Source organism: Eumetopias jubatus, unplaced genomic scaffold (genome assembly GCF_037043125.1).
Source record: "Eumetopias jubatus isolate StellerSeaLion01/CBP00866 unplaced genomic scaffold, mEumJub1_p1.0 scaffold_12, whole genome shotgun sequence".
NCBI lineage: Eukaryota > Metazoa > Chordata > Mammalia > Carnivora > Otariidae > Eumetopias > Eumetopias jubatus.
In genome coordinates, this window is record NW_028274818.1 from 87,865,031 (window position 1) to 87,890,019 (window position 24,989).

At 48.1% G+C, this 24,989-nt stretch overlaps 1 protein-coding gene and 1 long non-coding RNA gene across 4 annotated transcripts in view; one reads left to right on the top strand and one right to left on the bottom strand.

The window, feature by feature from the left end:
• PRKCB (protein kinase C beta) overlaps positions 1–24,989 on the top strand; it is a 316,975-nt gene that overhangs the window by 283,533 nt on the left and 8,453 nt on the right. For all 3 annotated transcript variants that reach the window (XR_003607171.2, XM_028090400.2, XM_028090399.2), the window contains exons 14-16: positions 2,821–2,901; positions 3,191–3,298; positions 7,784–7,924. Coding sequence is in view for 2 of the 3 variants with exons in the window: in XM_028090400.2 (XP_027946201.1) it covers positions 2,821–2,901; positions 3,191–3,298; positions 7,784–7,924 (330 nt within the window). In the remaining variant the exon portion in view is untranslated. The remainder of the gene's footprint in view (positions 1–2,820; positions 2,902–3,190; positions 3,299–7,783; positions 7,925–24,989) is intronic.
• LOC148162852 (uncharacterized) lies at positions 20,955–24,800 on the bottom strand. Its single transcript, XR_015769532.1, has 3 exons — positions 24,726–24,800; positions 24,381–24,609; positions 20,955–22,967 (listed from the first exon to the last, which is right to left on the bottom strand). It is a non-coding gene; the product is annotated as an uncharacterized LOC148162852 (long non-coding RNA).

Below are 24,989 nucleotides of genomic sequence, written 5' to 3' on the forward strand. Positions count from 1 at the left end.
GTAGTTAGGGCATCAGACAATTCCTTGATCTGCCAGGAGTTCAGTAATCTCTGGTTCCAAACTCGCTGCACTTCACTGTCACCTGGCGTGCTTTTAAAATGTAGGCTGCCCAGGTGTTAGCCTGAATCAACTGAATCCGAATCTCTGCAGGGAGGACCACATATCTGTGATTTTCCAGAATTCCCAGTGGTTGCAATGCACCAGACACCTGGAATCGTGTTCCTGGGGAAGTCCCTCCCTCCTTCAGCCCCCTGAGGGAAGGAATAAGTGGGGGTCCAGTGTCCGCCCTGGCTTTGCCATTAACTAACCACCTCACCTTCTGGCAATTTCTTTTGCCTCCCAGGCTCTATTTCCCTTTGCAAAAGGATTAACTTGTTAGGTTGTCATGAGGATCAAATAAGACATGAAGTACTTTAAAAGTGTGAAAACACTTTCAATAAGTGTCTCACAGGAAGCGTGCCTTCGGTCTCTTAGAATTTAATTCTCAGAGGGTGTTTCTGAGGTTAGGATGGAAGCTGGGGTGGCAGATGAAGTTCAACAAATGGACATTCCTTTTATAGCCAAGTTTGCTTGGCCACATTCATTGAGTAAAACAACCACTGAATGAGAAAACCTTCCAGTTACAGCTAACATTTGGAGACCATAATGTGTGAGAAGCACACATTTCTCTTCCATCCTCGCAAAACCCTATGACATGGATATTATAAAATTCCTTTTGTAGGAGAAGAAACCAAGACATCAAGAAGTTAAGTAACCCCCCCGCAGGGTCACACAACTCAGAAATAGCAGTCAGGATTCAAATTCTGGACAGTCTGACCATCTCGCCTCTGCCCTGAAGCTTTGCTAAATCACCTTTTAAACACTTTGATACAGTTAGTTTTACACGCCTTCAGTTTGAAAGAAGGATGGTCACATGGCTATTATAGACTGCCATGCTCTGGTAATTTGGTAATAAGTATCAAAATTTGGTAATAAGTATCAAAAACCTTAAAACTATATATACCATTGCAGAAGACATGAACAGACATGTTCTTTTCCAAAGAAGACATCCAGATGGCCAAGAGACACATGAAAAGATGCTCAACAGCACTCAACATCAGGGAAATGCAAATCAAAACCATGATGAGATATCACCTCCCACCTGTCAGAATGGCCAAAATCAATGGCACAAGAAGCAACAGGTGTTGGCGAGGATGTGGAGAAAGGGGAACACTCTTCCCCTGTTGGTGGGAATGCGAGCTGGTGCAGCCACTGTGGAAAACAGTATGGAGGTTCACCAAAAAATTAAAAATAGAACTACCCTATGATGCAGTAATTGCACTAATGGATATTTACTCCCAAAATACAAAAATAATAATTCAAAGGGATGCATGCACTTTTATGTTTATTGCAACATTATTTAAAATAGCAGACTAAGGAAGTAGCCCAAGTGTCCATCAATAGACGAATGGATAAACAAGATTTGCACTCTCACATTCTCTCTCTCTCTGGAATATTATTCAGCCATTAAACAGAATGAAATCTTGCCCTTTGCAACAACGTGGATGGAGCTAGCGAGTATAATGCTAAGTGAAGCAAGTCAGAGAAAGACAAATACCATATGATCTCACTCGTATGTGGAATTTAAGAAACAAAACAAAGGAGCGAAGGGAAAAAAGAGCGACAAACCAAGAAACAGACTCTTAATTATGGAGAACAAACAGATGGGGGAGGTTGGTGGGGGGGAATGGGTGAAACAGGTGATGGGGCTCGAAGAGAAGAACACCTCTCATGATGAGAAGTAAATAAATAGAATAATTTTTAAAAACTACATATACCATTTGATCCACCAATGCTATTTCTAAGAATTTATCTGAAGGAAATAATTAGACAAATGTCCAGATAGCCAGTTGCAAGAATCTGTATTGTAGCATCAGAAGAAACCTGATCAGTTGGGACTTGGCCAAGTAGATTTCAGTATATCCATCCAATGGAATGCCGGGCAGAAGTCAAAACGGATTACGTCGATGCACACCTATTGCATGGAAATGTTAAGTGAATAAAATACTTGATTAAAATTCCACATATTAATGTGTTTGTGTTCATGTAAAACACGTGCAGATGCACACTTTACTAGATGTCAATAAAAAAGACTCTAAGAGGAAATAGGCCAAAGCACTATCATAATTTTTCTCTTAATGAAAATTTATGGGTGATGTTAGTTGTGTTCTCTTAGCTTGTTTGTTTGTTTATTTATTTATTTATTTTATTGCTTATGGATATTTTTAAATACGTAGGAAAATAGTAAGAGTGCTATTACAACTTTTTAACTTAAAATTTTTTAATTGTGGTAAAAAGAATAAAAATAAGATTTATCATCGTAACCATCTCTAAGTGTACAGTTCTAGTGTGAAGTGCATTCCCATTGTTGTGGAAATGTTATTGCTTTCATCACAAGAAACAAAGATGGTTTTTCCTTCTTAAAGATGCCACCACACTCACTGCATTAAAATTAACAAGAACACACTGTGCTAAGTGCTTTGGAAAAGGCAGAGCAGCACCCACAGATGGCTCCCCCCCAGCCCCCGGTAAAGGATACCCATCTTCCTAAGGTTGGATAAGTGGGCGCTAGGCCCGTTCATCACTCTTTTTGACAGTGGCCCACATCTGGGACTATAACAGCTGATTTAATTGGGCAGCAGATGACAGGCAAAGGAAGAACTCTCCGTCCTCCTCCCAGCCCCAGGATGCTCTGCTCTTACCTAGAAGGAGTGAGTATTCAGTCTCCAGCCATGGCAAGAACCTACCTGCCTCCCTGATGGAATGCCTTCTGTTTTCCAGATCATTGCTTATCAGCCCTATGGGAAGTCTGTGGATTGGTGGGCCTTCGGCGTCCTGCTGTATGAAATGTTGGCTGGGCAGGTAATGGGATTTTAAGGGATCTGTAAGCAAAGTCCTCCCCTACCCCCATCTGCGTGGTTTCTCTAGAAGGAGGGTGTCAGCTGGATACCACCTCCTACATCGGAACCCCTGTGACTTCCGTGGACTTGGGGTTACCCAAGTCCTTTTGAATGTTTTTCCTTGTCTTCTTCCTGGAAGCTCCTGAGTGTGGCCTCACTGTGGACCCCAGGGAAAAGGGCCCAGTGGTTTGGGGCAGCTGGGGACGGTCAGGCAGTACCCCTGTCTCCCTGCACTCTCCTCTGTCCCACAGGCACCCTTTGAAGGGGAGGATGAAGATGAGCTCTTCCAGTCCATCATGGAACACAATGTGGCTTACCCCAAGGCCATGTCCAAGGAAGCCGTGGCCATCTGCAAAGGGGTGAGTGAGCCCCTGAAAGCTTGCGGCCGGGACCACCACATGCGGAGAATGCACGGTGTGCCCTGCACAGGGACGCCTTACCCGGGGGGAGGGGGGGTGGAGGCTGAACTCTGCCCGTCTCCCCGCTTGCTGGCCTGTGAGCCTGGTGTGGACCTGCTACCTCCCAGAGCAAAGGGAGCTTTTTACCAATCTGCACAAAAGTACCGGAGAGGTCTGCCGGCAGCCGTATCTTGCTGCTGGCTGGGCTCCAGGAGCTAGCCCACACAGAGGAATGCATATTGGATGAATGAGATAGGAAACGCAGAGACCTTGCCAAAGAGCTGGAACCCATGGGAAGGGGTGCAAGGGGCCTGCAGCACCGTTCCTACAGCCTTCCCCTGCTCTGCTGCTTATGTGTGTGGCTAATACGAACAGCGTGTAACTTCTGTCCTAAGAAAATATCACAAAAGACTGAGTCTAAGGGATTCTCTGGATAAGCTCACCCAAATGTAGTGTCTTCAGAACCCCTAGTCTCCCCCCACACCCCCCCAACTGGCTGAAAAGCATGCACATTTTGTACATGGCAGTGGATGAAGAGAAGGCAGGACCCATGTTTGCTGGTGAGGATTGCTTTGTTATTACACATCTAGCATTAGGACAGAATGGGCTCACAGTGACCTGGGTGAGTCCCTGGAGATCAGCTGTCTTCACCTTTGGTGCTATCACGATGACCTGAAGTACTTGTTCAGATTGTACAGAACCTCAGGCTTACCCTAAATGTGGTCTGGACATCGGTATTTTGCAAAAGTCCTCATGCGGCTTGAAAACCACTGCCTTCAAACCCATTATCCAAATGTGGTAGCATTTCAACTCTGGTGGAGGTATGCAAGAAATGCTAGGAGAGCCCCAGAGAATATGGCCCATGGAGGCTGCCTTTATAAAGTATTCACTATCCCGCCAGTCTGGGGGGACATGTGCATTTTCCAGGTAAGGACATGGACATGCCTTCCCAGTGGTTTCCCCTACCTGTGTGTGTGAAGAAACCAGGGCTGCTGGTCCTAGATCCTCGGGGTGTTTGCAGGTTTCCCACCGCCCGATCCAGCCCTATTCTTCCTGGCCTCAGTCAGATGCCCCGTGAGCTGGCCTGCGTGCAGAAACGCTGGAAAACTCCAGCAGTTTGAAATAGCTGGGCCAACCTCTCCGTCTAGAGCACCTTGACAACACCACCTAGATCCTCACTCGTGGTGAATCACCTAGCACAGTGTAAGGCCAGTGCAGACCCCGGTAGACATAGTCTCATGGGGGAGGAAGAGTGGATGGTCATATACTGAGCATTTAGTTTGTTTAATAATTGCCAACATTTCAAGAGCGGGGCATTTCCCATAAACATCAACTGTCCAGTTTGTCTTGAAAAATCTGATCTCACCATGCTGGTGTGTCATTCCTATAAAGAAAGCATCAGCCAGCTGGGTGGGAAGCCCATGTCCCCTTTAGATAGGATGTGCCCTTTCAATATGCAGAAATCTCCACTGCACCCAGTTCCATTTGGGTTCAGATGCTGGTCCCGGCGTTATTAGCCCTATGACTGTGGGTAAGTCCCTCAACCTTGTCTGTGGATTGAGGCTAATGATGGTACTCCATACAGGATTTTTTAATGATTGAATGAGTCAGTTCAAGTGAATCCCTTACAACAGAGCCTGGTGTTCTGATCCAAAACCCATGGACCATTATTATGATTATTATTACTAATGCTATGCACCACTGTTACCTGCCAGGCCTCTCTTGGCATTGAAGTATGCATACACTGTGATAGGAATTTTTAAAGTGGAGGATTTGGGAGATCGAAACCCTTTGCACATCTCAACACTTCCACTTCCTTGGTGTGTGGTCCTCCTTTGCACCTCTGGGCTTCTGTCTCTTTATGTCTAAAAGTGGAATAATAATACTCATTGAACAGAGGTTTTTGAGAGCATTCGATCGGGTAACAGGAAGCTCCTTGTGTGGTATAGGCGCATAGTAGGTGCTTAATTAATACATGCTCAAGACCTTCCCCTTCACCACTCTGCCCTGCCTGGACAGCTGGGGGTTCTAAGTGGGTCATGGAGGAGAGAGGATTTTCCAGGTCAGTTGCATTCAGCTTCAGCTCCAATTAGCGGTTTCCCTGGTAGAGCAGATTTCTATTAATTTAAGACCCATAACCTTCAGGATTAACTGGGGTGACTTTCTTACCACTGGGTTCGAGGACCTTTCTGAGTTGAGTGGGCTGAGTCCAGTGTGGGCTCTTTCTTCAAGGCTGAGGCTCCAAAGAAGGGAGGATGCTCCAGCCAACAGCAAATGCTTCCTCCCAAACAGCGGGCCCCAGGGGATGCGCCTGGGAGGTGATCAGAGATCAGAACAGTGATTAAATCCAGCTGTCTGCATGGCTTCAGGCACATCAGCTCAGAGTGCAGTGGCTGGGCAGAGACTTGCATTAGTAGCGCGGGATGATTCTGCAGTGGCTTTTCTTCGCTTGGCATCCTCATCCTTACGTGGAAATTGAGCTAGGCTTTTGAAACCCGTGCCATTCCAACTGAGAAGTCCTTTATATATCCATCCCATTACAGAAGTATTTTCTACCAGAAAAAAAAACGAGTATAAGTTTGCTCAGATTGCCACTCCCACTTTGAACAAACTTCAAGCAGACAGAGGCCCCCGTTGGGCCACACGTCAGCATGAAAACAAGCCGACCGCATAGCATGGAGGAGCAAGAGCCCTGGGTCAGGCAGGTCGGTTCAAAGCACAGCTCTGCTACTTGGCTGTGTGCCTCTGGGCAAATGACTCCTTCTCTGGACCCAGTTTCTTATCTGGAAAAGGAGGATAATAGTTGCAAAGTGAAAATAAAGATGAAAGAGTAATGCCAGGGAAGCCTTGAGCACAGAGCGCAGGTGCATAGGAAGTACTCCATACACAGAAGGCATCATTGATAACATTAGCAGTAGTGCTCACCGAAACCTCGTGGCCCTTTTTTGCTCCTATCCTAATCCTATACAAATGTCAGGGCTTGGCCCAATGTGCTTGCCCTCCATAAACCCTTCCTGACTGAGCCAAGCCACAAATGTCCCTGGGGAAACCACCTACAAAGAGCTCTCTCATTAGAAGCCCAAGTTCGGGAGTAGGTAGAGGTGAGATCGAGTCCCAGCTCTGCCACTCCTCATCTCTGCATCCTTGCTAGTTGCTTCACCTCTCTAAATGTCAATTGCCTTGTCACTGGAATGGGAAAAATAATATACCCACCTCATCGGGTTATTGTGAGAATTGGGTAAGATCCTGTGTGCAGATCAAGTAGCAGCTCAGAATAGAAGTGCCCCCATGATTTCCCCCCTGGCAGGTAAAGCATATATGGAGAGAGAGAGAGAGAGAGTAAGAGAGAGAGAGAGAGAGAGTGTGTGTGTGTGTGTGTGTGTGTGTGTGTGTGTGTGTGTGTGTGTGTGTGTGTAGGGGGATAGTTTCTGATGACAAGTTATCTGGAAGCAGGAATCAGGCTAAGCTGAATTGTCCAACAGGGTAGGTGTACATTGCTGGGTTCATCTCCTTGCCATGATCCTCAGATCCTGGGCACGATCTAAGGACGCTGGCATCATGATGTCTGGTCAACTCTGAGAAGCTTCTTGGTCTCGTATGTTCCAACTGCTTGTTTTTCCTCTTTGAGGCCTTCTTGTTGGTTTTGGGTTTTGATTTTTCATTTTTATAATCACCAACCCCTCCGTCTTTGCTCTTGGTGCATTTGCTCAAGTCTTGAGATCAGAGAGATTTCCATGCTGTTTTGGATTCATTTACAAGAGGAAACCTGTCTGGTTTCATCTTGGAGCATCTATTCATCTTGTTATTTAGCACTGGCTCAGAGACCCAAAGATGGAGGGTTTTGATAATTAAGTAATTTAAATGGAACACCAAAGAAACCTCAGTGGAGTTTAGTGTAATGTGTGATACAAGCAAAATGAGCTGGGCTAGGTTTTGACTATTTAATGAGCTTTCAGAAAGTAATTACTTGAAACTTGGGTCCATTTGACTAATATTTTTTCTTCTGTTTTGTCATTTTCACAAGTGCTTTACTGAGAAATGCAAATATTATCAGAATGAATGTGGCCTTTGCCTTGGTCACACTCCAGCTTTCTTGGAGTAGGAGGTGGGGAATTTGAAGATACTGAAACTGTTCTCATTAAATGCACCAGTAATTGCATAAAACTCATTCTTCAATCAGAATGCATCAGGTGACATTTCTCACTTGAAGTTCAGGTCCACATTGAGGCTCAGGTTCGATTAACCATAAGCGATCTTGGGCACTGTTGTCGGGTCCTCCGATCATAAAGACCTCACTGGGAAATTATCATCTGGGATGGAAAGCAAGAAATAAAAATGGAGAACCTCATTGCACTTTCTTCCCTAATTCACGGAGTCTTTATTTCTGTGCGGTTCATGTGTCCTCCCCCAAAGTTCATTAAATTCAGCCTTTCTCTTCTCTTGAAGCTGATGACCAAACACCCGGGCAAACGTCTGGGTTGCGGACCCGAAGGTGAACGCGACATCAAGGAGCATGCATTTTTCCGGTATATTGATTGGGAGAAACTTGAACGCAAAGAGATTCAGCCCCCATATAAGCCAAAAGCCGTAAGTAAACTGTCTTGACTCTTGGATTCACACGCGTAACATACTCTCCTCTCCTGTCGTGTGCGCCCACGGTGTTCTGAGGGGGAGACATCGATGCCTGTACGCGAATATGTCTGTAAGTTGAGGCACCCAGTCACTGGGTACAAAAATGGAGATCTCCATTCACATACTCCGGCCTCTACGAAGGCGGGCAAGACCCTAGCTACCGAGATCCCATGTTACCGATTCAGTTACGGTTAACCTGTCTTCGCTGGTAACTTTTCTGGAGATGGTTCTTCAGTGAGCAGAGTTCAGATCCAGGTTTGGACAGGGATGCGGAATCTGATTTTGCCCTTGTTCTTTCCTTGGTTCGACTGTGTCACTTTCTCTTCATACTGACATTGAAAAGGTCATGTTGTTTACCTCCGCGGGATTTAAATGTAATCCTGAAACTTACAGTACGTCTAAGTCAGTAAATCAGACAGCACCACCAGCCAGCTCCCACCCGCGGCGAAACAGAATGAAGCAAAAGCTGACATGCTCCTAGACCTCTTGGAGGCTCTGAGTGCTGACACGGCTTTGAGGTAACGTCTCTAGGACAAGAATAAAAGCCTCCCGTCTCCCACAGTCATGCACCCACAGGAGTGTTTTCCTTCCCCAAAGACTCGACTGGGAGTCCTTGTCAGCACTGGAGGGTCGGGGGGGGAGAGTTTGCACTGAATTAATCTGAAGTTCAATTCCCCAGACGGGCTATTTCTTGGTTAGATTAAGAAAAAGGGAGACCCCATTACTTTATGATGAGCTGTGAAGCTGGCTACTGAGGCTGAAGCATAAACCTTGTCATCGAAACCCGACATTGTGAGCTCTGTGATGATAATGGTAGTTATTTTGATATTAGGAATTTCTTGGCCCCTTGTTATGTGCCAGGCACCACATAAAGCATGCTGCATGTGGCATCTGATGAGATCCTCACAATGAGCTATTGAGGAGGTGCTGTTTTTCCATGTACTGCAAGAGGGTGGGGAGGCTCAGAGAGGTTAAGTGCTCTGTCCAGGGTCACTCAGCCAGGGTGTGATGAAGCGGGGATTCAGACCTCACACAGTCTGACTCCGTTCAAGGCGGATCAGAATGCCCAGGGGGCAAAGGGCACATAAGCTGAAGAAAGTCCCCCAGGTGGTTCTTACATCTCCCTGGTGCTGCACCTTCCCCGCCATCCCACACCATTAGCATCCCGCCTTCACAGCATCCCCGATGCATCCTGCGTCTCTCTGGATGCTCCCTGGGGTTAGAAAGCCAGGTTATTTAGAGGCAGGCAGTTGCAGTACTTTTAGCTATTGCAAACGTACACATTGGTGTCTAATCAGCTTCCTCAGAACTGCCATCCCTCTGGCCCGTCTTGTCATCCAGAGCCTCTTTCTCTACAGTGCATCCTTCGGACATTTGCAGATTACACTCCTGAATCCCGTGATTTCCAGGCCAAACATCCCCCATACACACACACACACACCCACACACACCTTCCACCTGCAATCACGTCCCAAATGACATCCCCTCCAAATGCCTAGTGTCTTCCAGGCCATCAGCTTCCATCTTAAAATACAGACACAGAATTGAGCACAATATTTCTAATAGTGTCTGACCCTCAAGTGAATACAGTGGGTCCCACCAACAATCTCTTGATCGTTCTAGAGCTGGTGAACTTGGATGAGTCTGTTCACTTCTTTGCTCTTCTGTTCCATCCTCTGTGCTACAGCAACATTAATTGTTCCTGCATCAGAGGATTGTCATGATGCATGAAGCGTTCAGTACAGGCCCAGCACATAGTTGGCGCTCTAGGAGAGTTGATCATTATTTTTGTTAGCCATGTCACATGTTGATCAATGTCTTGGGTGCAGGGTCTTTGAGGGGTTGAACAGTGTGTTGAGTCCTGCTGATGCTGTTCCTTAAGATGATGTCCCTGTATGCACTTGGGGTCAGAGAGGGACACTGCATGTGCTAAGCAGTATCATCACTTTTAATGAACTATTTGGAAAAGGATCAAAATGGCAGCCTGGGAGACAAGAACAGGTTCTCTGTTCAGGAAACTGGGAACTCAGAGATGGGACACAAAACTGACTTGGGTTTTGTGGGGCTATTAATACATGAGGTCTCAAAATGTGTACCTCCCCCCACTCCTCACTTGGCCAGAGGAGGGATGCAGATACCCACTATCTCTAGCAGCGTTGAACCCCGTGCCATTCTAGGGAGGGTTCATTCTTTAGTTGTAGACCAGTGGTTTTCAAAGTGTGGTCCCCAGACCAGCAGTATGCCCTGGGAATTTGAGGACCCAAATGCTCAGGCCCCTTCTCAGAAACGCTGACTCAGAAACCCTGGGGGTGGGGCCCTCCAGGAAGACATTGGTTCTCGCCTAGTCTGGGCAATGGGTGGTGGCTTCTGGGAACAGGTCAGAGGCTCAGGTGCCTTAGAAGCCAGGCAGATAATGTAAATAGGAGAGGGGGTGGCTGGGGACAGAGGCAGACTGGGGACCTGGGTTCTCATCTCCACCTGCACAGTTGTAGGACCCTGTTGACCGTTACTAATTATTGTAATATTTTTTACATCATCCATAAGAACAGGTACCTTTTCTGAGCATCTTCTACAAACCAAGCACCGGGCTGGCCAGGTTTATCCTGCAGGGAGGCAGGCTCTTAGTTCCCATATCCTCATCAGGATTTTTGTATGAGATCTCATTATCTTCTGATGTATCAGCAACAAATTTTTAAAAATTAAACACAGTTCAGGCCAAATTAAACACATCCACAAGTCATATGTGGCCCATGGACTCAGTTTATAGTCTTTGGGGTAGTGATTACTCAAAGTCAGATTGACATTCAACCGGTTCCTATTAGTACTAGTTATTTACCACTGAGTCCATTCCAACTGGGTAAATATTTTGGAACTTCCGGGCTAAAGGATAATGAATATTAAAGATCTAGCCAGTGCCTGGCTCCTAGAATATACTCAGGAAAAAGTAGCTATTCTTATCCTAGATAATATAAAAATATCACAATTAGTAACGATCAAGAGGATCCTTTGACTCTTCTGCATTTCATAGGATTTCCAACCAGCCAACATCTTGAATTCCCTCTCCTGGGTTTAACCGTGACTTTCAAAGTACAGTGATTGGACTGGGCTATATTCTTCAAGATGTTCTGCCACCAGTAACGAGGGGAAGCAGGCACTGCCCTTGCTCCCTGAGACTGAATTAGAAATAATAATCATGGGGGCGCCTGGGTGGCTCAGTTGGCTGAGTGTCTGCCTTCGGCTCAAGTCATGGTCCCAGGGTCCCGGGATCGAGCCCCACATCAGGCTCCCTGCTCGGTGGGGAGTCTGCTTCTCCCTCTCCCACTCCTCCTGCTTGTGTTCCCTCTCTCGCTGTGTCTCTCTCTGTCAAATACATAAAATCTTAAATAGAGTGCAGCGGGTGAAGAAACACAGGGCAGGAACAGAGGATTCGATTCAAACATCAGTGAAGGGTGCAATTATTGGAGATTTATTAACATGAGCTCTTCAGTTGTTCTCAGTGCTGGCTTTTGTTATGGCAAGGAGCTGGTTGCAGAGCATCGTTCCCAACGACGGAGATCCACGAGCTTTGGTGCACTGTGATGTACCTGAGTAATATCTTCTACATGTGCATCTGATGGCGTCCCTCTTGCTTAAAGCTTCCCTGGTGGCTCTGTGCTACCTCCAGAATAATGCCGACTGTTTCTGAGCATGGGGTCTTCCAGGGTCCAGTGTCTGCCCCCTCCCCAGCTTCGGCTCCTGCCCTCCAAGAGCAAGCATTTCTGAGCTGCTTGCGGTTCCTCAAACACACAGGGCGTCCCTCATCCCTTCCCAGCTGTGTCCGGGCACAGCCATCCACCTGTGATGTCCATACCCTTCCCCGTGCTACGCCTGCCTCCAGCCCCCATCCCTTGCGGTGCCTTGCTCCTTCCCCCTCGCCCAGACTCTTCCTGATTCCTGGGGATGGATCATCCACTAGTGTCCTATCAACAAACTCATCATACTTCATTGTAATTGCTTGTTTGGTGCAATGTCTGTCTTCTTGACTAGATTGAAAGGTTGTGACTATCTTTGTCAGTGTTGATCCCCAGTGCTTAGCAGAAGGCTTAGCACCTAGCAGGCGCTTAATGATTTTTCCTGAATAAATGAATGAATCCATGAAAGGCTATAAAATACGAGGCTGTGATGCTCTGTGCAGAGGAACGTACAGGATTCTTTAGGGATACGCACCAGAGCATGGGGTGTTTGTCTCCTGCATTAATTTTCACATGCACTGGGATGCTGCTGGACCAGGGACAATGCTTGGCATGGCTGGGACTAGAACATGGTCCAGGGGGATGCTGCCAGCCCACGGGCTGAATGGCAGATCCTGTTGTGGTTGCCATGTGGGATGGCGAAGGCTGTACTGAAGGGGTGTGTGAGCTTCAGGACAGAGCGTTCTGGTGAATGTGGTTCGGTCCACACGGCAGGCTATTGTGGGTCAGTATGTGGTGCTAGTTGGTGTGCTGGAAGGCGGTGTCTGGGGCTGAGCATATGGTGGAACAGTGGGTTGAGAGGCAGTGTGTTCTGGTTCTGTCCCCTCGGGGTGTTGCCAAGTGCTCCGGGTCATCTCAACAGCAAGTGTTTATTGAAGTTAGGGACCTTTCTAGGTGCTGGAGACACAGAAGTAAAAATAATATAATTTCCTGCTCTCTTGGAACTTATATTTTAGAGGGAGTGGACAAGTCATAAACATAGAAATTGGCAAATATGTTAAAAATAGGCAAGCATTGTGGAGAAAACCAAAGCAGATTTGGGGATGTGGAGAGCTGGGTCGGGGAGAGGTCTATTTTAAACAGGGTGGTTGGAAAGCCTTGCTGACATTTCAGCAAAGATGGGAGGAAGGTGAGGGAGGGAGTGAGCTGTGTGTATATCTGGGGGGGGGGGCAGTGGTTCAGGCAGTAGTAGCAGGTGCAAAGGCCCTGAGGCAGGAGCTTGCCTGGCAAGATCAAGGAAGAGCACAGAATCCAAGTGCTGAGCTGAGTGGGTGAGGGAGAGGGGAAGAGGAGATGATATCGGTTAGGCCACAGTAGGCTCTTTGGCTTTTACTCCAGCTGAACTGGGCAGCCTTTGGAGGGCCCTAAGCAGAGAAATGGCATGATCCAACTTTGGGTTTTAAAAGCATCACTCTGACTGTTGTAGGTGCAAGGGTGAAATCAGGAGACTGGTTCGAGGCTCCTGCAGTAATCCAGGTGGGAGGCAGCAGGCACTTGGATGGGATGGAGCTGCTGAGGGCCTCCATGTTGTGTTCATCTTGGCCTACCTAGCCCTCCCCAGTTCCTGGCAGGATGCTCAGTAATTACCCCAGGGGCATGAAGGAATGGATGAAGGAGAATCCCTTCAGACTGCCTGCATAATTGCTCCTCGAGTATCATGTGGGAGCCAGTTGTTGGTTGTGGTGAAAAGCACGATGGATGAATGAAATAGGCTGTCCTGGAAGCTTCTAGAGTTCAGAGGGCTGGCTTACCGGGCACAGAGCAGTGTGTGGCTGCGCAGTTGTTCTTCCTCCTATCAGTGTGAATTATAGGGCGGTGTGGGAGTTTCCTTGTGCTGAGGGTGATAGCCGGAACGTCCCCGTGGTCTGGGCGAGCAGCTCAGAATTCGGCTATGCTCGAACAGGGGGCACGGAGGCCACAGCGCGGGTGAGTGTGTTTGCTTGCAGAATTTGTAGTATGTGGTGCACAGTAGAAGGTATGAGGGTATAGTATGTTTAAATCAAAATGTCTGATTGAGATTTGGGTGGCATTCCTATCCTATTAGGATTGCCTTAGTGAAACCTGGCAGCGTCCCTAATGCCCAGTGCAAAGCTTGCTGTGAAAACTGGATAGGGGCACAGCCTGGAGCTCGAGGCTCCGACTGCCCTCAGGGGCAGTCCTTGGATCAGCTTCCCCAGCTGTCAGCAGAGAGGCAGAAAATCGAGGAGTGAGAGAAAAGTAACTAGGTCACAAGGACGCCCTGCTTCGTTACCATCCACAGGGTCTTAACTACTAAGGGTGTAGGTACAGCGACCTGCCCACCAGGGAACGTGGCTCTCTTTCTGTTCTACAGTAGGAGCAATCTGATGGACCCTTTCCCTCTGGCCAGGGCTGGAGGAGTACAGCTTGTTGGGAAGTGGACCCTAGGAAGAGCCCCTTTCCCTACAGCCATTCATCCCAGGCAGCCATCCAGGACCATCCATACGTGATCAACAAGGCTCACTGCCTCCTTCCGTTCCAGCCTGGGTGTCAGGCCTCACGGACTCCAACCCCTCCTGTACAATCTAGGCTGATGACCATAATGTCCTCTGGTTGCTTGTGCTCCCCATCACTTGACATAAAGCCCCATATGGTTTTCAGGCATCCACACATCTGCCGAGCTTCGGGAGCTTGCAGGCTGAGAAAAGCAGAGCCCCCAGTCCCCATCCTGCACCACGACAGTCTTTCGTGTAGTAGCATTTTCCAAAACACCGCATAGGTGATCCGGTCACACATCATGGCCTGCATCCTCTGGGAGTCTAGATGCCGAACTGCTTCAGAAACTAAATCATGCTCACAGGACTGGGTTTCTTGGTAATTCTTGTCATCTGAAAACCTTGTTTATGTAGCTGAGGTCAGAAGCTTCAAGCACTGCTTTAATGAGCTGCACTTCTGTTCATGTGACATTCTTCTCCAAACCTAATTGCCCTTTCCACCGTATGAGTAAGCGTCTCCGAGTATGTGTCTGAGTGTGTGTTTGATGTGCTGACATTTCTGAATCGAAGCCACAAAGTGTAACCTTTGTATGTTTGCGATTAAAACTCCAAATGCAAGACTTAAGAAAGGGGGCAAACTTTTTACTTAATATGATTTATTTAAGAACAGAACTTGGCCCCCCTAGGAAGTACCAAGCGCTTGGGAGGACGATACCCTTTTTGAAAATTGGGATTTGACGTCATTCTTCTGAAACCCGTACTCTTCAAATATATTAGACACAATATTGAGTTCTTGTCTGTGCCAGGCAGTACCTCGTTTAATTCTCAAAAACCACTGGATGAGGTAGGTGTCATTGTCACCATATTAGGAGCCTGGAAAGGTGGGGACATTTGCCCAAGGTCGGCAACTAGCAGGTGGCAGAGCCGGGCCTTGAACCATGTCCTCTGCACCTGCCTGAGATCCTCGGAAAGATTATTATTGGTACTTGGGAGCCCCATTTCAGGTTTGAAATTGCACTCCTGGGCAAGAGCCATTATACCACCATCTAACAGTGTCTGTTACATAATAGAAAGAGATTCAAGATTCTTAACAATTCAAATGATTTAAAATTTATTTTAAAATATTACAACAAACAAGTAGCATATTCACACCTTTTACACTTCACTGGCAGGATTTTAAAAGATGCAAATCTCGGCTTGTTCCTTAAGGCTTTGATTTCGAGGCTGACAAAGACAGCAGATATTGAATAACCTATGGAAGCAGGCTATGGGGCAGCATCCAAACAGAGCCCCTCCAGGCGGGCTCATTAAAGAGTAGACATCTCCTACTCCCCACTCGGTTCTGTTTGTTCTTTTGGTTATCGAGGGTGTGAAATTTGCACAGATCCTCATCAAAATATTAGGCTACGTTCGGACCCAACAAATAGCCAAGAGCTGTTTAGGACACAGAGCCCGAAGTCTGTCTGTTTATCTCTCTTTGCATCCCTCCACCACCCCCCCCCCCAAGGAGAACCAATTCAAACTGCACATCAAACCAGGTCCCCTTCGGATGGTTGGAATTGGCAGACTCCTGGGCCAAGTGAAGTTCCTAGATCACTTGCCAAGTGCGTGACTTTGAGCTGTCCCTGGGGATAGTAGCCAACAATGTGAACTGAAAGGGTAGATGAGAAGGTCACATGCTAGGGGACAGCACAAAACTATTAGGACATGTCTGGCAGTAACCACTGAAGAAAACAGAAGTCTAGAAGTGGGTATAGATACCATCATTCTAGAGAGGAGCAACCAGAGGCCCGAAGATTCGCTTCAGTGACTTACACACGGAATATAACAGAACCAGGACAAGAAGATGGGCCCTCCATTTAATGGATGCAGGACTTTATTAATACTATTTACAACAGTAGCAATAAAATGGGTTAGGCATGTTCTATAAAATTATTCGATTTTACTAGCGAGCAGAACCCTCTGTCTACTTTATATATCTCATTTCACCCTCACAACAACCCTGTGAAATAGTTACTACTATTACCTCCTGTATAGGTAAGGAAATAGGCTCAGAGAGGTTAAGTAACTTTCCCATGGTCACACAGCTAGTAAGTCTGAGTGCGAATTTAATTTAAAGTCCTGTTTCTTCACCTCCAGAGCCCATATCCTTGGGTTTTAGTGTTTCCTCTCTCACCTCCCAGACTCAGCTGCACAGATGTGGGATTTGAACTGTTTTTGGTCCAATCCTAAGTCTGAACACTTTCCTGGAGGATGGGCTCTGTTGGGTGAATGTAGATGAAGTCCAGCTTCTTGGATTCTGCTCAGATTGTAATTCTTTTCACAATGCCCCAGAAAGCTACTGACCAAAGGGTTGAACTTGAGAAGATGAGCAAATGGATTCAGGAAGACTGGGTCAACCAAGGAGAATGTGGGCTTAGAGTCAAACGCAGCCAAGATGCAAACGCCAGCTTTGCTGTCCAGCAGCAAAGAACTTGACGCCTCTCAGCCTCCCCAAACACAGGCTCCAGTCTCAGCCAGGTCCCCTAAACAAGTCCCCAAACGTCTTCTCTGAAGGTCCCCCTACTAAAGTGCCCATCCCCTTGGTCTTAGCTGATAATCCTATCTGCTAAGTCATGGGAGAAACCAAGGACCATGGGTGCCCACGATGGATGGCCCTCAATTTCCTGCACCCTCCCTGCACCTGCATAGTCATCTTGACCTTGACCTCCTTCCCTCTGTGTATCAGCAAACAGGTGTCCCCATACATGGAGGACTTCCCCTCCCCTTCTGCCCTGAACCCCCATTCCCCACCCCTTTGCACATCTCTGTCCACTCTGTGCCTACAACTTCTCTCAATATTAATCAAAGCTCCTATGATTAGGGGCGCCTGGGTGGCTCAGTTGGTTAACGGTCTGCCTTTGGCTTAGGTCATGATCCCGGGGTCCTGGGATTGAGTCCCGCATCGGGCTCCCTGCTCAGAGGGGAGTCAGCTTCTCCCTCTCTCTCCCCTTCCCCTGCTCTCGCTTTCTCTCTCTCTCTATCTCAAAAAAAAAAAAAAAAAAAAAAAGCTATGGTTACAGATCAGAGCAAGACTCAAACTGACTTTTAAAGAACAACAAAAAAAACTTCTCACGTAGTCAGTTGTGACTACATCCAGGGTCTCACACAACTCAGAAGGAATGCATCTCCCTGTGTCCCCTGCAATAGCTTTCCTCTCTGTTGACTTCATTCTTCATTCTCAGAAAGCTTTCCTGGGCACATTGCTGCTCCAGAGTTCATCCCATAATCTTAGCAACTTCTGCCCCCCACCCCCCAAAAAAGAGCTTCCTTTTCCTAAAATTCCCAGCAGCCCGGAACTCTGGCTCATTGGAAGATACGGGGTCACATGCCCATCGTTAATGCAGTCGCTGTGGGGGGGGGCATAGAACGTGCTGATTGGCCAGGCCCCATCCCCACCTGACATCCAGAGAGAGGAGAAGGGGTACGTCCTCTAAGAAAAATCAAGCCGCTATGCCCAGTAAAGGAGGGAATGCTTGCTGAGAACACAAGAGCGGCATTTGTCCACCCCAACCCTCCTGGTTCATCCTCCTCGGCACATAAACATGCGAAGTCTTTCTCCTCTTAAAAATCCGTTCCCTCAAACTTGTGTCCACTTTCCACAATCTGCTCTTTTCTTCAGTTTGCCTCGCCCCCACCTGGCCTCTGTCAACTCTCTGTTGACATTTCTCTCACGGAGTCGTCGATAACCTCAGGGTGACCTCCTCCTGTGGACTTGTCTTCTCTTTTTTGACCTCATCATATTATTTGGTATTCTGATTGTCCCTCCTTTTATTTATTTTTTTAAAAAGATTTTATTTATTTGACAGAGAGAGACACGGCGAGAGAGAGAACACAAGCAGGGGGAGTGGGAGAGGGAGAAGCAGGCTTCCCGCCGAGCAGGGAGCCCGATGCGGGGCTCGATCCCTGGACCCTGGGATCATGACCTGAGCAGAAGGCAGACGCTTAATGGCTGAGCCACCCAGGCGCCCCTTATGGTCCCTCCTTTAAAAAAAAAAACAAAAACAAAAAAAAACCTGAAACAGTGAAATATGCAAACAGTGTCAAAAACTACACAGTGAAACTAAGTCCCTTCTGCCCACCCTTGCCCCTCAGCTAGGATCCTTGGTTCTCCTTCCCAGAGCCACTCAGGGCTGCCCGGTTCTGGCGTGACCATCTAGATGGGCTGTGTGCAAGCACGGAATACCCCACATCACACACAAGGATGCTGACCTGGTGCGTTCGATTTCTGTGCCTTGCTTTACTCCCTTCCATCTGGAGGACTGTCTTCTATCAGTATCTCGAGATCTACTTCGTTCTTTAATAGCTCCCTGGTTTCCTAGGTATATATCCGTAGGATAAACTCATAGCCTCCCCGCCACTCTTTTTACTGCCCCTTCTTTCTCACTTATATGGCACCAAGCTCACTGATTGTCCAGAAATGCTAACTCTGTGAAAACCCCGATACCATGATGTCGAGACATGTGCTTGACCCAGAAAGGGAAAGAATAACTTTCGTTTCTTGTTGATTTACAAGTGCAGTTTCTTAAAACAACCACGAAAGCCCCCCCCCCACCTCCGCCACCGTAGGGTATGAAGAACAACTCAGAGGTGGTTATGTGAGTCTGTATTAAAATGTCTTTACAAGGGGCGCCTGGGTGTCTCAGTGGGTTGAGCTTGGGACTCTCGATTTTGGCTGGGGTTGTGGGATCGAACCAGGCCCGGGGCTCCAGGCTCAGCAGGGAGCCTGCTGGAGATTCTCTCTCTCTCCCCCTCTGCCCCTCTCCCACTCATTTTCTCTCTCTCTCTCCCTCCCCAAATAAATAATCTTTAAAACAAAAAACAAAAAAAAAGTCTTTCCGAGGCAGTGAGGCTGGGGGGCATGGGGGGTGGAAATGTATCCCTTTTGCCTCCAGGCACACATCTGTCCCTCCCTTCTAACCGGTAGCCCCAGTTAGGGCCTGGTGTCACCTTGAGGCTCCCTCCCATATCCCAGTAGCCTTGACGGGGAAGATTTCAGTTTGTGTTTTAAATGTCTGTACCTGTTAGGGCAATATCCCAGGAGGGCTTGGGGTGTAGCAGGGCCTGCAGGACCCGTCTGTAGCCAGAGGATGGCCACAGCCGTCAGACTAGCTCACTGGCCAGAGCTGGCTCTGTCGGCACCCCCGCGGTGACTGCCACGTCACATGTATTCTGTGCATTTTATCAAGTCATCCTCACCGCACACTACAAGGTAGGTTCATTTGACCTAATAAAAAGTTGGCTTAGGGAATTTAGGTCACCTGCTTGAAGGTTGTATAGCTGGGTATTGATGGTCTTGGGATAGGTACCCAGGTCAGCATTTAAGTTCATGCCACATGATCAGATGTAATTTGTAAGGCACTGAGGTGTAGTTAGGAAGCCTGTGGCCTTTGGAATCGAGCAGACCCTACTCTGAATCTCTGCTCCCCTCCTTTACCCTCCATGACCCTGACCAAGTTGTTAACTTTCCAAATTATCTGCTAGGTGGAGATAATGCTTTTCCTGCCTGTCTCACAAACCTGTGAGAATTAAAGTTATAAAAACATAAGCAATAATGGGGGTGATTGCTATTTGAGGACTAGTTTATTTGAAGCCAGCAACGTGGGTTTAGGGTGAATGGTGAAGAACAGATAAGAAAAATACGACACTTTCTTCACACGGGTGTATTTCATCTCATTTCTTAAAAGCAGGCTAAAGAACAAAGGAATGATTCTATACTTTGTTTAAAGAGTAACAAACATCCCTCCATCTATTCATCCAGCCATCCAAGACACACACCAAAATGTTACATAATGAAGGTATTGAGGTAGTGAGATAACAGAGGGTTTGGTTGTTGATTTTCCTGGGTGCTTTTAAATGACTTGTTTGCTTCAGCAAGAAATATACAAGGCTGATGGAAGAATCGAGATCATTGTCGGATATGGGATCAAATCATAGTCAGGTGCTTAAGTTCGCTAACCCATTCCTGGCTGTACAGCAGAGACGTCATGGATTAAAGGAGATTATCCTCTCGAAGCACTTAACGCAGTATCTGGCTAATAATATGCACTTAATATACACTGTCATTCATCCATCCGACCATACTGAGTGCCTACTGTGTGCCAGAGCCTGTCCTGAGTCCCGGGAAGGCCGTGGTGTGACTTCAGTGCTTGTGAGGCTTACAATCTAGATGGGACTCTAGTTCACCGACAGAGAAGCAAAGAAATAAACATGTCATTTCGTTCGGGCTCTTTGGGTAGGTTACTTTCTGTGCACGCAGGGAGCAGGATGCTCTGAGGGAGAATAACAGGAGGAGAGGATTACTGTGTCTCGAGGTGATCCCGGACAGCTTCTTTGAGAAGGTAGACCGAAATCTGGAGGAAAACAAGACTTGGCATCTTATTTTTAGATAAAACAACACAAAACATGAAACTTACCACCCAGCAAGCCCCCTCTCTTGCTGACTTCCTTCTAACTACACAGACACAGGAGATCAAGTGCCCCAATTGTAAAGTGTCTTCACCTAGTCACAGAAAAGGGAGCTTTCATCTTTCTTTTCTTTCTACACTGCACCTTGTTTGGCTCTGCTCCAGAGAAAACTTGGTCCACAAACGACTTCTCCAAATGATCCCACGTGTGGACAGCTCTGTGCTTAGCTAACTGCTTCTCCCTGGCCACCCTCCTGTGTTGTCCTGCTGTGGAGGGCAGTCTATCAGGCATAAAAAGGACCCAGAATGTCATTGAATTTGCACATTTAAAAAAGAAGAAAAAGATCCCTTTTTTTTTCTTTTAAGATTGTATTTATTTATTTGAGAGAGAGGAAAGAGAGCATGAGCGGGGGTGGGGGGGCAGAGGCAGAGTTAGAAGCAGCCTCCCCACTGAGCAGGGAGCCCCATGTGGGTCTCGATCCTGGGATCTGAGCCAAAATCAGATGCTTAACTGGCTGAGCCACTCAGGTGCCCCAAGAAAAAGACTCTTTTGTCTTTTTACCCAGGCTGTGTGGCTCCGGTATATTTTCACTGTGACTTTCTAGTTTGGGTTCCCGAGGATGCCCTGCAGGAAGCTCCCCTGTGCCATGAGCCTCCCAGCCGTCAGGCCTGGCTAAGCAGTATGGGGTGGGCTCTTGTCCTCTTCTCTGGCATCTTGCTCTGTCCCTACCCTCTTTTCACCTCCTTGTCTTCCCTGGACAATATCCTTGCCTCCTCCGAAGAAGCAATGTCTTTCTTTCTGGTGGCACTCAGCTTAGATGTCACCTCCTCCAGGAAGTCTTCCTGTCCCTTCTTAGTTTCCTCACTTCCGTGCTTCGTGGCCCCAGTGGTCCCGTGGTACCATGCAGTGGCGTGTGTGTGCATGTCTCCTCTGCTAAACCGCGAGCTCCGTGATGACCAGGACAGCGACCCTCTTGTGTGTCATCCTATTTCCAGTGACCAACACACCGCCCGGCGGAAGAAGCACCTCAGCACCCAAATAGCAGTAGCTCCCTCATTTAAAGTAGCTTTTGAAGGGTTTCTTCTTATTAAAAAAAAAATCTGATTGTTATTTAGACTTTCAAAAACACAATCAAGAAGAAAAGATAAAGGAGAAAATGAAATTGAATCTGTAATTCATCCAGTCTTGATAAGCATATGTGGGATCTGCAGTACCTGTGAGCATACACATTTGTGTATATAATTTATAGCATGGGAACACACTGTACACAGTTAGTAATTATATGTAACTATGTCACTTAATATTCTTCTAAAGCTCCTTTTCATTTTTAAAAGTGTTTTGCATGGTAATACATCAGATAGATGTATCATTATTTAACTTTTTTCCCTATTGGTGGATAGTTGATGTCAACTTTCTTTTCCCCCTCTTGAACAATTTTTTAATGAACATCTGTATCTTGGTGGGATAAACCCAGGAGTATAGAGGAGGGGTCCAGGGAAAGGCTCCTGGAGGAAGTGACATCTGTCTGGAGACAAAAAAGGATTCGAAGGAAATGCCCCGGTTGGGGGGGCGGGACAGGGTGGGAGGCAGGTGTTCCTGGTGGAGAAGGCAGCTCATTTGCAAAGGCTGGGAGGTGACAGAGTGCATAAGCATCCTGGGACACCCGGGGACCAAGTACAGCTGGAGGGTGTTGGGGGGTGGGGGAGTGGGCAGTGAGGGGCTAGTGACCAAGTGACCAGGGCCACGTCCGAAAGGGCCCTGTAAGCTATGCTAAGGAGCGTGGGCCCCAGGCAACAGGGAGCATTGCAGAGAAATGACATATCCAGGTTGGCGTCTGAAAGATCCCCGTGGCTGCTATGACTAAGCCAGCTCCATTCGACAGCTAGACTCGGAGCTGTTATTAACACAATGAAACAGAAATTAGAAGAGAAGAAGGGGGAGAAAAAAAAAAAAAGAGTTCACATGTAACAGCTCACAGATAAGCTTTTCAAACTGTCTAGGTTCTCAGATTCTGAGGCTCAATTGAACAACAAGTCAAAATCCTCACTCCCCTCACCCCACCCTGGGAAGAAGTGCCCTGTGGTTTCAATAACCAAGCGGGTGTGAGTCCCCGTCCTGTTGCGGGGGCTCTGGTGGTGGGCTCTGATGACAAGGGGGTGGGGTTTCTTTCAGGAGCTCACTGAGGCTCGGTCCCCACCCAGGGCCGCCAGAGAAACAGGTGTGGTCCATGCTGTGTGTGTCACTTGGTCCCAGCCGCAGAACTGTCCTGTTCTCCAAGGACACGGCAGGCGCAGAGCTGATCCGCAGAGCTGATCCGGGCTGTGCCTCCCAAGGGCTGACATCTCCATTTAGGGAGCGCTCCTGAAACTAATGGGCAGTGACAGCTCCATTTGAAAAACACGGAAACACTTAGGGAGGCTGTGATCTGCCAGCCCCGTAAGCTGCTTATTAGCAGGAAAATCATGCTCCCCCTGCATTGTGCCCCCTTGGTTAACCCCTGCTTTTTGCCTCTCCTCCCTACTATCTCACTTAAAGATTTCATTGTTCTCTGAGGCGCTTGGGGGCGGGGAGGGGAGAGGGGGTGGGGGAGGGGAGGGGGAAAGGCTCAGAGCCGCCAGGAGCTTTCCTCTTTCCTCTCCAGCCTCTGGGGAGGCCCGGACCAAGCTGCAGCCTTCAGGTGTGCACGGGAAATTGATGGTTTTTAAAGAAAAATGGCCCCTGAAGACTCCAGGTCTCCGCTCCCCTGCTTCCCACGCTGGCTGGTCTGGATCCCAGCACCCAGGCCAAAGAGGAACACGCACAAGTGTGCCTTACACCATGCTGGCTCACTCCCAACCACCGGTCCCTGGCTCCGGCCCCTCTGGGTGGTGTCCACCGCCACCCCTCTGCCCCTTGGCCCTGTCCCCCATCACTCTCCTCCAGACAATGACAGCCAGCTTCTACCTTCCCCGGTGCCTCTGCTATCAGTCTAGCTGCTGACTGTCTTCAGTCCCCACACCCTTGACATCCCCACTGGGCATTCAGACCTATCAAACAGGAAAGCAAGTGCCCTATGGCCCCTGAAGGTGCTCTACCCCGAGCATCCCCCACTTGCCCCAGAGCTCAGGCGCAAAGTTGAGGGGTCACTGACAGGCCCTCTCTTCCTGGAATACCCCCCACTTCTGACCCATCAGCACATCTTGCCACCTCTCCCTCAGTTCAGATGCACCTTTCCATCTCCCCCAAGGGCACCTTCCTCTGAGCCACCATCCTCTCTCACCTCCCGGTTGACACCCCTGCACCTCGCCCTTCCGTCAGCTTTGTACACAGAAACCCGAGTCAGAGCATGCCGGGTGCACAGAACCCTCCAGTGACTTCTCACCAGGCAGAGATGGAAACCCTCTCTCCTCCCTTGGCCGGCAAGGCCCCCTCTGTCACCTCTCTGCCTCTTGATCACCGCTCTGGCCACACTGGCCTCACCACTCTTGGGGGATTTGACCGAACGAGTGTGCCCGTCTCTGGGCCTTTGCAAATGCACTTCCCTCCGCCTAGAATGCTTTTCCTCCAGACATTCAAATGGCTCCAAGCTCATCTCCTCAGAGCTGACCACTTTATCGAAAATGGCATTCTCTTCACTCTGTATCCCTGGCCTGACTTTATTTTTCTTAATACCACTTGCCTCCCCCATCTGGCATTAAGACAACTCTGCATATTTACAGTTCCACATCTGTTTATGTGTTTGTTGCCTTTCTTCCCCAGTAGAATGCAAGTTCCACGAGGCATAGATTTTGTATAACTTACCTTGAGCACAGGGCCTGGCACATAGCAGGTACTCTAAAAATATTTCTCGAATGAAAAAAAAGATGCATAAGCAATGAAAGAACCTGGACTATAATCCCAACCACACTGTGTTGAGGATCCATCCTTTTGTGGGCAAAAGTTTTCCCCCACCGGCCAGCAGAGCAGACCCCAAGTCTTGATTGTAGGGCAGGCAGGTGGGTATGAGGGGTCAGTTCTTGTTTTCTGAGACCTGAGGCAAAGATACCAACATGGCTGAAGAGAATTTTCCCAAACAGGAACAGAGCAGGAGTTCCGAGGCCCTCTGGGAGCTGAGTCCCAAGCACACGCGCACACGCACACACATACCTCTGCTTCCCTTGACCATGGGGCTTGAAGGAGCAAAGGGGGAGTGTGCACTCCTTGACTTTGTCAACTCACCGTCCCTCTGCCCGTGACTCAGGCTCGGAGGCAGCTCTTCATCTTCTTATCTGTGGCCCATTTTCCACGACTTTCCTGTTTGAGCCCTCAGAGAGACTTCAGCTCCAGCAGCCCCTCTCCCTGGATTCTCGCAGTCCCCAGCCTGTCTGACGGTGCTCCCTCCTGGGTCTCCTCTCCCCGCTCTCGGTTTTA